A 13,209-nucleotide genomic window follows, 5' to 3' on the forward strand; every position below is an offset into this window, starting at 1 on the left:
CAGGTATCCTTGTTCCATCGCTGCAGGCTCCATCCTTCCCATAAGAGATGCTTTCCTTGGGTTGAGGGTCCCTCCCCAGTTACTGTGGAGCTTTGGACGTGGTATTTAGACAAGCAAACCTCAGCAAATCCCACCGCAAGTGAAGTAGAAGCCCACATCTCAGCGGATTGACTTTCTGTATCATAATCATTTGTGTCATTCTGCATATTTAGTGTCTAACATAATCTTTAAAGGCAGTCAACTGCTAATTTACTGAGGGAGGAAAGGAGCATGTCAGAAACCTCAGCTGTTAAAGAACTGAAGGTTACGGTGCCAACGACCAGCAATTTTCTCTTGCTCTGCATCCCTAAGGCTCCCCATCCCTGCTTCAGCTCCATGGGGAGCAAGCACCTGGCTTTGGTGATACCCATGACACGAAGTGCAGTAGAGGTGTAGGGACAATCAGCTGGTTTTCTCTGTAGGAAACACAGACAAGCATTTTGGAGGAACAGTTTGATCTGGGTCCCAGAGAGACTCCCTTGATCTGCTTCTGGTGACTGCGCTCACAGTGTCCTCCCCAGCTCTTGGCTGTGCCAAATCTCCTGGTATTTGAGGCTTTGCTGAAATCCCCAGCAGCAGGAAGCACGTGGTGATGTGGAAATCCCTGATTTCTGCTCAGTCATTCAGGAAAACCAGCCATAGCCCTCATGGCTTGGAAGAGGCAGGGATGGCCCCAGGAGCCCAGCACAACCTTTGGGATGAGCAGGACTAGCTTGGCTGGGAACAGAATAGTGTTTGTGTGTTAAAGGTGCTGTGGCATCAAGATGTAGGACTTGTGCTTAGATAGAAGGGCTAAATACTGAGCATTGCATCAGTGAAGCTCCATCTGCAGCAGTTCTTTTTGGAAGCTGGGTGGCCCTGGCAAGTGATTTAGTTACCTAGTGGTGGGTTGGCAGCATGAAATAGGAGCCCACATTTCCCCCCTACTTCTGGAGGCCCATATATCCTCACAGGAGCCTGTATCATGTAGGTTGGACAGGGCTTGGAGCAACCTGGTCTAGTGGAAGATGTTGCTGCTCATGGCAGAGCCTTGGAAGTGGATGATGTTAACCCAAACCAGTCTGGGATTCAGTGATTCTATGTTCTATATAGGCTGTGACATGGCCCAACGCTGGATCTTGGGAGTGCTCCTGAGACCACCCATTAGCCATGGCCAGAGGTGTTTTGTATGAGGAGGTGAGCGCTGGGCTTATGGACCAGAGCAGGAGGTGCTTCTGCAGCCAGCCTGGAAGTCCCGCTTTTCCAGCACTCTGTTTCCTCTCTACCATAAGCAGGAGCTGCAAAGAGCATCAGCAAAGATGCCGGTTCATTAACAGCTCAGAAAGTTCTTAGAAAGTTCACTCGCTTTTCCTCATAAATAAATCATTTGCTGTTAAAACAACATTTGGTCTGGTGGGGGGAGTTGTTCATTAAGGATCATCAAGTCAATAGGCAGTTGATGAGAGCCTGTCTCCACTGAGTACGAGTGGGAGAGTGGGGGATGGAAACATTGTGTTTTCCTATTAGGCTGTGAATGATAAAGAATTAAAGAATAATTCTCAAGAAATTAGTCATGGCCAACCATTAATGAACATCTCAGAAACACACTAATGAGCTGCCTTCAGATGCCTGTAAAAAAGGGCTTTAATTAGATTAATACGTGTAGCATTGTCCATAGCCCAGTAGGTAATCATAAGGATCTGCACCACTGGGATTATGGATGACATTCTATTTAATTGCTGTTTCCTTTTCATTTCCCCCCCCCCTTTTTTTTTTTTTCCTTTTAAAGATTCTTTCCTCCAAAGAATTTTGTTTCTGTTCTCAGACATAACCTAAACATTATCCGTGGAATTCTGCATCTGAAAGTGCTGCCAGGCTGGGCTTATCTGATTCAATTGACCTTTAAAATTTATTTTGCTGCTGTCAAAAAGAATGTTAGTCTGTTCATGAGAGACTTTCAAGACGATTAGAGGCAGGCTCCTGAAATCAACTTGTTGCATATTCTGCAATTAAAGAATGATCCTTTTTGAGGTTTTTTTTTAGGAGAAAAATGCCTTCATTTAAAGAATATTTTCATGGGAAAAGCAGAGTCCAGAAAAGATCAATGAGAATGGGGAGTTCATGTTCAAGTGCAGAGGAGCTCCTTCTTGTAGGGTGAAACCCAGCATGTTGATATGTAAGCTTCCGAGGGTGCCCTAATTTGTGCTCCTAGCACACTGCTGATGGTGGGGTTTCCTTTTTTTTGCCTCGTATGCTGTCAGGACTCTCATGTTTTAAATGCAGTGTTGTTAGCTTTGGAGTGGAAACCCAAATTTAACCCACCAAGGTTAATATCTGCCTGAAAATCCTGGTCAGTACATGGCACATCCTTGTTTCCAAAGAAGTTCATCTCTGAGCTGTAAGGCAGGACTGAAGGTCAGGGGCACTTTGGATGCTCCTTGCTGTCACATTGCACTGCTGTGGGACAACTTTTGTCTGTCTTTGGCCCAAGGAGAGACTTTGGCTTTACAAGCAGGTGGGAGAAAACATTGCCTCCAAAGCCAGTGCAGATCAGCAGCTTTGGTGTAAAGGTGATGATCCGTGATCATCATATATATGTGCACACCTCTGGTATCTGCCTTATGGGAGCCGTGTCCTGCCTCACAGGGAGTCCTCTTAGCTCCAGCATGACCACACACACGTGTTCATCCTTTGGAGTGAGCCTGAGGTTTGAGGAGACAGGCAGAGTGAGGGGCAGTGCTGCTGCAGGGACTGCTTGGATGGATCTCAGAGGATCCAGCTGCAGATCATCCCTTTATTGCACTGAATAGACAGGATTTAAGGCTCTAATGAATAGATTTTTAAGCTTTCTATAGGCATGATTAATATATAGGACAAACAGTTACGAGCCACAGCTATAAACTGTGTGCTGACCTGACAGACTTTGTAACCGTTGTACTTTTAGCAACTGATTAAATACTTATTAAATCAGCTATTGATTATTTATGGAAGGATTTAACAGTTGCACTGCAATTTAAATCAGAGCCAGCTGGCAGGATTTCTCCAGTTCAAAATGGCTTGTTGTTTTAATTAAAAATTAAAAAAGGAGGCTGTTTGCATAGCAAGACAGTCGAAGGAAGATTATGAGGGATCTAATTCTGTCCATGCTGCTGTGTGCTGGGTACCCACTCATCTGGGCAGCAGCACCCTGCATCAAAAGGGAGTTAATCCCAAATCTGTGGAGGTAGCACTCAAAAATAGAGAGGTTATGGAGTCCGACTGCCTTGCTCCTCTCTGTCCAGCACAAAGGCATCAGCATCCCCAAGCTTGCTGGTCCCAGTGCTTCAGCCATAGGTGACATAACCCAGTGTGTACTGGTGACACAGAGAGGCTCTGGGAGAGGATGCACCAATGTAAATGTGTGTCAGAGGTGGCATAGAGTAAGATGGATCAAGGGAAGAGACCAGCCCCTCCTACCAGAACCCTGTGAAATGCAGAACTCGGCATCTGCCACAAGCTAATGGTGTCAGGCAGGATTATTTGCTTACATCCTGCAGCAAATGTGCTTGAACCAGATGTAGCTGATGTTTTCTCTCCCTCCTGCTCCACAGCTTTGCTCTCCCCTCTGTGCTGCCCAAGTGCACAGGATGAATGCAGCCCCCATCTAAACAGGGGTGAAGGAGACCAGAGGTGGGCAGCAGCTACACCACCATAAACTTCACCCACCCCATAAACCGAGACCTGAGTGCTCGGTGGGGAGCAGACAGTGAGGACAGGTTATAAATACATCTGTGACCCCAAGCTCCCCAGGAGTTCCCAGTGTGCTTGCAGAGGCAGTAATTGCTGGATGCTCTCCTGTGACCCTGGGTGGTGCAGATGCATCACCACATATGTCATTACAGGCAGTCACCATCCAGAGCTGTTACAGCAGCAGCGTCTCCTGTATGTCAGGTGTTAAAATTATTTCCTTCTACCAAGGAAAATATGATGTGCAGAGTGGAAACTGGGCTGAAACTGGACTGCAGAGTCTGTATGCTTGGGAGGAGGAAATAGTGTCCTCAGGCACTTTACAGGGGGGAGGAAGATTTGCAAAGGGAACCCGCAGCTTCACAACAAGTTAGTCTGGCTCCTGCTGAGCTGATCTTCAGCGTTCTGGCTCTGCCACCTCTCTGAGCAGAGCAGAGATTTCCCCAAAAGTCAGCCCCAGTCCTGCAGAACTGGTCCAATAATTGTGACATCTTTGTCTATATCCTTTTTTTTTAATAACTTTCTGGTCCCTTAACAATCACGTTTGGGAGAATTGAAGCTGTTTCACCTGGAAACCCCAAGGACTGGTTTCCTTCCAGTTTACTCTGTTTATTGAACCATGGAACAGTGAACAGGGTCTTTCTGCTCTCCGGGAGGAGGGCTGAGCCCCTCTGGGTTTCTGTGCAGGACATGCTGGGGACTCAGGAGTTATTAAAAACATTGCAGGGCTTGTGTTGGTTATTAAACTAATGCTTCGGAGCTCGGCTCTGGCATTTGGGGACTCACTAGCAAATTACTTGCAGCTCCTGGGGGAGGAATGATTGGCACCGGGGGTAGTAGGGACTTTGCTTTTAAATGCATGTGCATTTCTGTGCTGTCGATGGTGCTGCGGCAGTGCAGTCAGTGGAGCTCCTCTGTGTTGTAGCTGGCTCTGTTTTGTTCTAAGACTTGGGGTGTTTTGGCTAGAAGGACTGTTTTAGTCAGAAATCCCTAAGAGATGAGCATCTGGGTTGATGGCTGCCTGAAGGGAGATGCTCAGTGTCACAGCCATGCCAGTTTGTGCTGGGGAATGTTAACTGCCTTGTTCCTCCCTAAAAACCACCCTTCTTCCCACTTGTAAGGAACATATACAGACATTACAGTTGGGGGATGAAAAGAGGTGGGAGTCCTCCAAAAAGCAGTGCGGTGGTGCAGAACTGGGTTTTGTCCTATGAAAGAGTATGGTTAAAGAAGACCTGAATCAAGTTGTGTCATTTAGGCTTCCTCCAGTGTTGAGCAAGGGTGCAGCAGCCCTGGCATTGGAGCTGGGGACCCCCAGCTCTCACTGAAGCATAGTGCACCACAGGCTGCAACATCCATCACGTGTGCTGGCAAGACAGGTTTGCTGCTGCTTTTTTCAGTACTCCAAATGCCAAGCTGTCCCCAAACCTGGCCCTGGTCCCTGCAGGATGTCTTCATTTGTCATCTGGCTCGCAGTGGAAAGCCACTGAGTTGGGAAAACTTGTTACTGGACGGAGGATGAAAAACCACATCTCCTCTTTTGTGAAGAAGCGTGATAAGAGGAGAATAAGAGCCCGGCTGCATGTTGCTGTCACGCTGAAATAAAGAGCTTTCTGCAAGAGAGGGTGATGGGGCTCTATGGGTTTGCTTTGCCTTTTTCTTCTCTGACAGTTCATCACTAAGACAGAGGCCCCTAGGGATTTCAGACACCTGGCTCTCAATTAAACAGCTAATCTATGAAGCAAGGCACTTAAAGCAGGGAGGAAAAATAGCTTATCGGGTGAAGCAGCTCTGGCCTTGGGCTGTTACCAGATTGAATATCAGTGTTTTGAAGGGATTCCTGGATGTTTATGGCAGCAGGGACTGTGACACTGTTTCCAGCTATGCTGTCCTAGGACAAAGTGCTAGCGGTGGGTATCTGGGCACCTCTGAGTGCTGCAGCATCACTGGGGCCATGTGCAGGCAGACAGCCTCTTCTTAAGCATGGCAGCTGTGTAGGACCTCAGAGTGGTCCTCACACCTCCAAGAAATGGCACTGGGGATCCTTGACTTTTTGGGTACAAAGTTCAGTCAATCCCATGTTTTCTTCTCAGCCTGGCAAACAGGTTTCCTTGTGCCGTGCATAGCAGGGTGGTGAATCCATGGAGAGCTGTGGTCCTGGCATCTGTGGTAGGGGTAGATTGCAGGGGTGATGGTCAGGGGATGGTGGGAGAGCCCTGAGGTGGCACAGCATACATGCAGATGGATGTGTTTATGGGGTCACCATGGTGTGATTTGAAGGAAGGAACTTATGACAATCTGATCCTTAAATTTCCAAAAGTTTACTATGTCTGTGGGGTCAGTTGGCAGTGGGAGGTGTGGTTATGATGTTTCTGTAGGCTTTGATGAGGCTGGTGGCACACACCCTCCAGACCTCTCTTGTCTGGGCCTCAGTTTCCCTTGCAGAAAATCACAGTTATCTGTGCTTGGTGTTCTCTGAGGTTCTAAAGGTGAAGGACCCCTGTATACATTCATCTATGTACAAGTGTTATTACTACTTGCCTTCTGTCTTGTTCTCTTTTCCAACCCAAGTCTGTCTTGTTGCAGTTGTGGCTGGGGGATGAAAGGTAAAATAATAGCTGTGAAAATGCATCTGCTGAAGGCTGATAGTTATTAGAATATTGATCTATAACCAGTTATATGTGTCTCTGCTGTGTATATTTTCCTAATCAGACATGTCACTCATATCTGAGTTACTCTGCTCTGACTCATGCCCACTGGTTTTTATGTGGCCTGTCAGAAAGACAGTGGCTTGAGAAGACACTGTACTTCATAGCACTGCTCTGGTGAGCTGTGTTGGCCAGCGTGCCTGATGGCTGTGCTGAATGTAATCTGGGCACAACACAAAGTGCTCTGCTGGAAGGCAGTTAGTTGGAGTATGAAATATTAATATGCAATGATTAAGGTGTCCTTTTATAGTTGTTACAGTAACGGGGACCAATAAGTGATGTGAAATGAATATTGTGTGTAAGAAGAAGCCCCAGATGAGCAGGACAGAGGAAGCAAGGGACGCTGCCTTCTCCAGGGGGTGCCAGGTTTGCCCAGGGCAGCGGAAGAGCACTTTGGACAGTGGTTTTGAACACAGTGACCAGTGCTGCAAAGTGAGAGGTATGCAGGCTCTTTTAGGCTGAGGACAGCGCTGGTGGTGCTCAAAATCTCAGAGCAATGCTGTGCTAGGAGCCCAGGGTCCCAGCTCCTCAGCCTTGGGCAGAGCTCCCTGCCCAAGCCCTGCTGCCTGCCTGGGCAGGAACAGTGTCAATGTGCAGATGGCACCAGGAGAACACCTCATCTGCAGGGACACTGGGGCCTCGCTGGCTTCCTCCCAAGTCTTTCCCAGCAGTGTGGCCATTGCCTTGCCTGACCTTGAGCTTGCCATCTGGTGACCCCATCCCATCACTCATCAGCCACAGGCACATCTCCTGTGCAGACCTGCAGTGTCCTGACATGGCCCCAAAGCCATTGGGACTTCCACCAGGGAGCCAAGGGTAAGGCTGTACCAAGGGAGGTGGATGCCAAGCTCACCACTCCATCACTGGTCCCTGAAATGGGTGGTAAAAGTGACTTCTCCCATCACCAGCTTCCATAGCCACAGGCTTTATGAGGCTGTAGGGATGCAGCATCCCAGGTGGGGAGGAGAGGAAACAAGCACATGCTTTTCCAACTGTGGGAAGCAGAGGGAAGGCTCAGGGAGCCAGAGGAGGAGAGTGCAAGGTGGGGACAGGGAGCAAAGACCTGGGAGAGATGCAGGTTCCTCTTCAGCCCCCACCTCCATGCCAGCCAAGGTCATGGAAAGAAGGACTTGGAGAAGTCTTTCCCCACGTGAATATCCATCTGGTGCCTTAGTGCCCACCTGAGAAACAGCTCAACCCCATCCAGCTTTTATTTTCAAGCAGACCCATGGAGAGCAAAGTATCCATTGACACCAGCAGAGCTGGCTCATGTTGCACCAGATGAGAGGCTGCAGACACTAGATTTGGGGGAAAATAACATGGTTTATGCCCCAAACCCCACCATTCTACCCAAATCCCCCAGACAGCCTTCTCTATTCTCGTGCACAGAGACAGCTTAACCCCTATTCCTCCTACATAGGCTTAAGGAGTTCAGTGCCCTGGTATAATTGGTGTTTGCACTGGCAAGCAGCTGCTCAGTGGTTCTGACTGTTGCAATAACACACATCTGGGCTGGTGAGTGTTCAGGAAGGGTTTGGGCAAACAGCAGCCTGGCTTTTTCCTAAGCTGGGACTGGAGGGGGTAGGAGCAGTAAAACTCTTCAGTTAACATCAGGAAGAACTTCTTTACTGTAAGAGTGACAGAGCACTGGAACAGGTTGCCCAGGGGGGTTGTGGAGTCTCCTACGTTGGAGATATTCAAGGCCCGCCTGGACAAGTTCCTGTGTGATGTACTCTAGGTTACCCTGCTCTTGCAGGGGGGTTGGACTAAATGATCTTTTGAGGTCCCTTCCAACCCTTGGGATTCTATGATTCTGTGATGAGGTATGAAGTGAGACAGTGTAGTAGCATATTTGAGCACTAGGTTTTGTTATGAGGAAGAAGGCATTCTCCCTGCCTACATGTGGCTGGGTCAGACCTGGAAATAGTGTGGGTGAGTCTTCTCTGTTGTCTCTTTACTTTCGTGCTGGACTGAAGTTCCAAAGCCTGGAGGTACAGAGCCAGTGACAGGAGCCCTAATGCTTGTCTGTATGGGTAGAAGTACCCTCAGGCAAAATGGAACTATGGACAGGAGCAGCCCCTGCTGGGCATCACAAAATCATAGAATCAACTAGGTTGGAAGACCTTTAAGATCAAGTCCAACCATTCCCTAGCATTGCCAAGGCCACCACTAACCCATGGCACTGAGGGCCTCGTCTACATGGGGTGTGAACACTTCCAGGGATGGTGACTCCAGCACTGCCCTGGGCAGCCTGTATCCCAAGGGGCATCACATGCCAGAGCATCACATGCTGACAGTGTCAGTGCCTTGGGCAGGCCAGGCTGCAAGCAAGGGCTTGGAGACATGGTCCACAGGAGCTGCACCCATGCAGATGGACAGCTGCCACTGTCCCCACCTTGCACCCAGACAAACTTGGTCTTTAAGCCCAGAGAGCCAAAACCCCAAAGGCAGATGGTGCTTTAGCTCTGCGCAGTGCCAGAGCAGATGCTGGGGACTACCAGGGAGATGGTGGGACTGTGGTAGCATGGGACTGTGGTAACAGTGCATCCTCTGTGCCAGGCTCAGTGACCACCTGGAGTTGAGGTGATGCTGGTGGCATTGCCCAGGTGCTGGGAGTACCTGCAGGTGCTGCTGGAAGGAGCTGGGGAAGAGCAGCAGCACCTCCATGTGCATCAAAAAATACCTTCCATAGCTCTGAGCTGACTTTTCCCAGGTAACAACCACATGTTATGTATGGAGCATACAATAGCCATCCTAAAGCATCCCCTCTTTTTCTGGAAGATGAAAATCAAACTGATGTCGTTGGACAGCTCTAATTTTCGCTGCAGAAATGCAAACAGGCAGCCAGGGTAGCTTTAATTTCACAGTTTCCAGTCCTGTCCCTTGGTCCTCTTAGTCCTCAGAGCTAAAGCCTGTTTTCAGAGGCTGCCTACAAATACCCTAGGCAAGAAACTTGGAGGATGGTGCCTTACAGCTCAAGCGGGTTGGAGTGGCTTCCAGCTGTCTGGCTGATGGCTTCGTGATTTCCAAGCTAACAGTGACACCTCCTGTCAGCACAAAATTCTGCTCAAAGCCCAGCATGCAAATGCACAGGCAGGCAGAGAGTGCAGATACCAGATGGGAGCGCATGGGGCTGCTTTGCCGCTTACATCTCTTCACTTGCATCCAGAAAACTCAAATCCTTTCCTAGCTGCAAGTGTGGATCCACAGGGACAAGGCTGTCCCTGTGCGTGGCGAGAGCTCGCCTGTGCTGGATGGTACTCAGCTCAGGAAAGCTTGGTAAGGTGGGCGTGAACAAAGGTGCTGACTACAAACTGCTTTCAAAAGAGCAGCCCTTTGAATTGTAATTAGGTATAGAGAGGTAAAAGCTTTTGTATAATAGTATTAAAGCTTTTATGTAGATGTAAAATGTATTTAAATCTTGTTTTGGCCTTTAAAAGTGACCAGCTTACACCCAGAGTGTCGGCCTGATAAATAGGTTTCCGACAAGAGCTGTGACAGTCATCTCCCCAATACACAGGGGGTCTCTGGAGATGGGACCCCCTCATCTGTGACTTGCTGATGTTGAGGAGCTGGTTCCTTTGCTCCAGGCTTACTGGGAGATTTATCCCTCACCCTTCTAAGACTCCAGGAAAACCCTTGCACACCTCCCTGACTATCAGTTTGTTCATTCAGGTGTTCAAGATGTCATTGAAGGTGCAGACGAGTAACATCACGAACAAGAATGACCCCAAGTCCATCAACTCCAGAGTCTTCATTGGCAATCTCAACACAGCCGTGGTCAAGAAGTCAGATGTGGAGACCATTTTCTCCAAGTACGGGCGAGTGGTGGGCTGCTCTGTTCACAAGGGCTATGCCTTTGTACAGTACTCCAATGAGAGGCACGCACGTGCTGCTGTGCTGGGTGAGAACGGACGTGTGCTTGCTGGCCAGACACTGGGTAAGTCGTTTCTTCAGCTATTTTGGGTGTCCAGGGGCAACGTGACTTGGTTGCTCCACAGGGGATGGTCAAGGGATGTCCAGTCCACAGTAAAACTGGGACATCAACCTGCAAATCAGGGTCAGGTCCAATGATGGTGACATTGGTCAGACACAACCCAATGATGACTGAGCAGGTCCATAGTGACAAGGCAGGTCTGGGAAGTCAACCAGTGGGTCAGGATCAACAGGGTCCTTGGTAAGGCAAAAGCATGCTGTGACAGAGCTGGAGACTAGCACTACTACAGCACAGCTCGGGTGGGTAGGAGCTGAAGGCTCCTGGGTCCCATATGGATATAGGTCAGAAGCAAGGCTGGTCATGGCTGTTCAGACAAAGTATCCTCAGGGCTGTGATGCTTGTCCAAAACCTCATGTTGTGGGCTGTGATTGTGGAAGCTAAAACACAGTTCTGAATCATCCCATGTCCTTATCCTTGATATGGTGGATTGTAAGGAACCATCAAAGATCATCTAGTCCAACCCCCCTGTCACTAGACCAGGTTGCTCAAACCCATCCTTATAGCCAACCTAAACCTACCTTTTTTCCGTTTAAAATCATTACCCCTCATCATTACAGGCCCTGGTAAAAGCTCCCTTAAACTTTATTATAAGCCTCCTTTATATACTGAAATGCTGCAGTAAGGTCTCCCTGAAGCCTTATTTACACATAAGTTGCCCAACATATTTGAGTACTTGTAATTAGAGAAGTGGTAGTCAAACTCAAACTAGCTCAGACTAGCTCTAGCCAGCTGATGTTAAATTACTCGCCCCCTCAGAAACATAAAAGTCTTGTCTGCACTGCTGTGTGATAAGAAATAACAAAGAGAACCACCCCAGCTGCTCCCAGCTGCATCCTTATTCTGCAGATGGCTCTCAAGTGTTATATGCTGAGTAGCTGTTGTCACCAGCTCTAAGCTGAGAATTGGAACTGGGGACAGTATTTGTAATGAAAAATGGTTATTTCCAAGCGGGCTGCAGGCAGTGTGTTGGGCACCCAGGAAAGCGATTTGCAGTCCATTCCCACCCTGCTTCTGGCACAGCAGGCTGAAATAAGAAGTCTCATGCTAGGTCTGATCTTTAAGACTTATTCAAACACGAAAAACTTCTTTCACTTCTCTCATGGTCCAGAGAGCGGAGCTGCAAACTGAGGCCAAGTGCAGTGTGCCAGCAGTACTTCCAGCCCAGGCATTGCCCACATCTGCAGAGTCCATAGATAACGACAGAGTGGGCCTTGAGGAGCAAAGTTGTTCGTTGTGATGCTCCAGGCAGATAGAAGATACACAGCTAAGAGCCAGGCAGCACTTGCTCACTTAGCTGAAGAGATGAAAGGTTTGCCGTGATAGGAACCTCTTACGTGCAGTGCTGGTCCCAGAGTTCTGGCTTGCCAACAAGTCAAAAGGACCATATTATAGCTGAGTGTCCTGTACATGTACTGGATGAGGTACACACGGAGCAACCTTTCATCTGCCTTCCATTCATGGGCCAGTCTCACCACAGAAGAGCTCAGCAAGCTTTCCTTTGCTGTTCACAGACCACAGAGACACTCCCCTTTCAGGAGGACCCAGCAGAGAAGAGCTGAACCATGTAATTAGAAAATGTCTGCACAAAACAAAGTAGAAAGTCCCTCCCTAGAAAAAGAGGAGGTGATAACCACATAGGACCATGTGTCCCCAGTGCTAGAAGGACAGCATCCTTGTCTGAATCCAGAGCTGCTGTGCATGGAAAGCACTTGCTGTAATGACTTAGCGGTATCAGTCCCGCATGGAACAACTGGAGTGAAACTGACTTTCCTGCTTCAGTTCTTCACATGGGAAGGAGAATTTGCACCATCATGTAAGAAATGGAAAAACCTCATAGTTTTGCATGTGACATGAGTGCTGTGATTTGCAGGTGACATTTTCCAGCACATACCAGGATGAAGGAGTATGCGATATCTTTCTAGCTTGTGTCTCACAGCTGAGGTCAGCTCTCAAGCTAAGTGGTCTAATAGCATTTCTTCCATTTCTTTCTCTTTTCTCCTTTGTTACCATAAACACAAACAATCAAGTCTTACATTTTAATTGATCAGCACGGTATTGGATGCATCACCAAATGGAGGTGTTTGAAACCATGGCTTAGCCCATCCTGAGCTGGGACATGGACTCCTCTGCCAGGCAGGTCCTGGCAACCTCTGTGCTTTATCCAGAAGTTCCCAGACACCCCAGTCATTGCAGGAGGCAATTACCATTCCAGTGGAGAAGCTCTGCACTGGAAGCTGGATCCACACCATAACCTCACCCTACCATATTGACTACACAAAGCACAACCTCTCCCTTTAGTGCGGGCAAAGATGCCAGGATATGGGCAGAAGGGATAAATACTGCCTTGAGCTGGGCAGGAAGGTTCTGTGTTGCAGAATGGGAATAATGCATAATCTCTCCAGACTGATGTGTATGGTGAGCTTTTGTCTCTCCTTGTTCACTACCAAGAAAATCCTGAGGGACCTAACTGTCTATCACCACTGTTAGTGGTGTCTACATGCACAAATGCAAGCTCCACAGTAGTGATTGGTACCAGAACATGGAGCTAATTGTCATTGTCCACCATTGGGCTTTCATTTGGCTTTCATTGGGCTTTCATTTCATTGGAGAGTGTTAATGAGCATGGGTCTGTCATTAGCAATCCATTTTGCAAGAAAACTGACTGGCAGCTGTCAAGATGCACACTGACAGCAAAAAGGACTCACAACAAGGGAACTGGGGCACAGGAGGGGTGTGTTCTGGGATACACCATGGAAGAAT

The 13,209-nt window shown here is 48.4% G+C and overlaps 1 protein-coding gene across 2 annotated transcripts in view; it reads left to right on the top strand.

The window, feature by feature from the left end:
* The window catches only part of RALY (RALY heterogeneous nuclear ribonucleoprotein), a 122,778-nt gene that overhangs the window by 91,114 nt on the left and 18,455 nt on the right, over positions 1-13,209 (top strand). For both annotated transcript variants that reach the window (XM_034066608.1, XM_034066609.1), the window contains one exon: positions 10,128-10,392. In XM_034066608.1, coding sequence (XP_033922499.1) covers positions 10,137-10,392 — 256 coding nt within the window. In that variant the 5' untranslated portion in view covers positions 10,128-10,136. The remainder of the gene's footprint in view (positions 1-10,127; positions 10,393-13,209) is intronic.

Source organism: Melopsittacus undulatus, chromosome 10 (genome assembly GCF_012275295.1).
Source record: "Melopsittacus undulatus isolate bMelUnd1 chromosome 10, bMelUnd1.mat.Z, whole genome shotgun sequence".
Classification (NCBI taxonomy): Eukaryota; Metazoa; Chordata; class Aves; order Psittaciformes; family Psittaculidae; genus Melopsittacus; species Melopsittacus undulatus.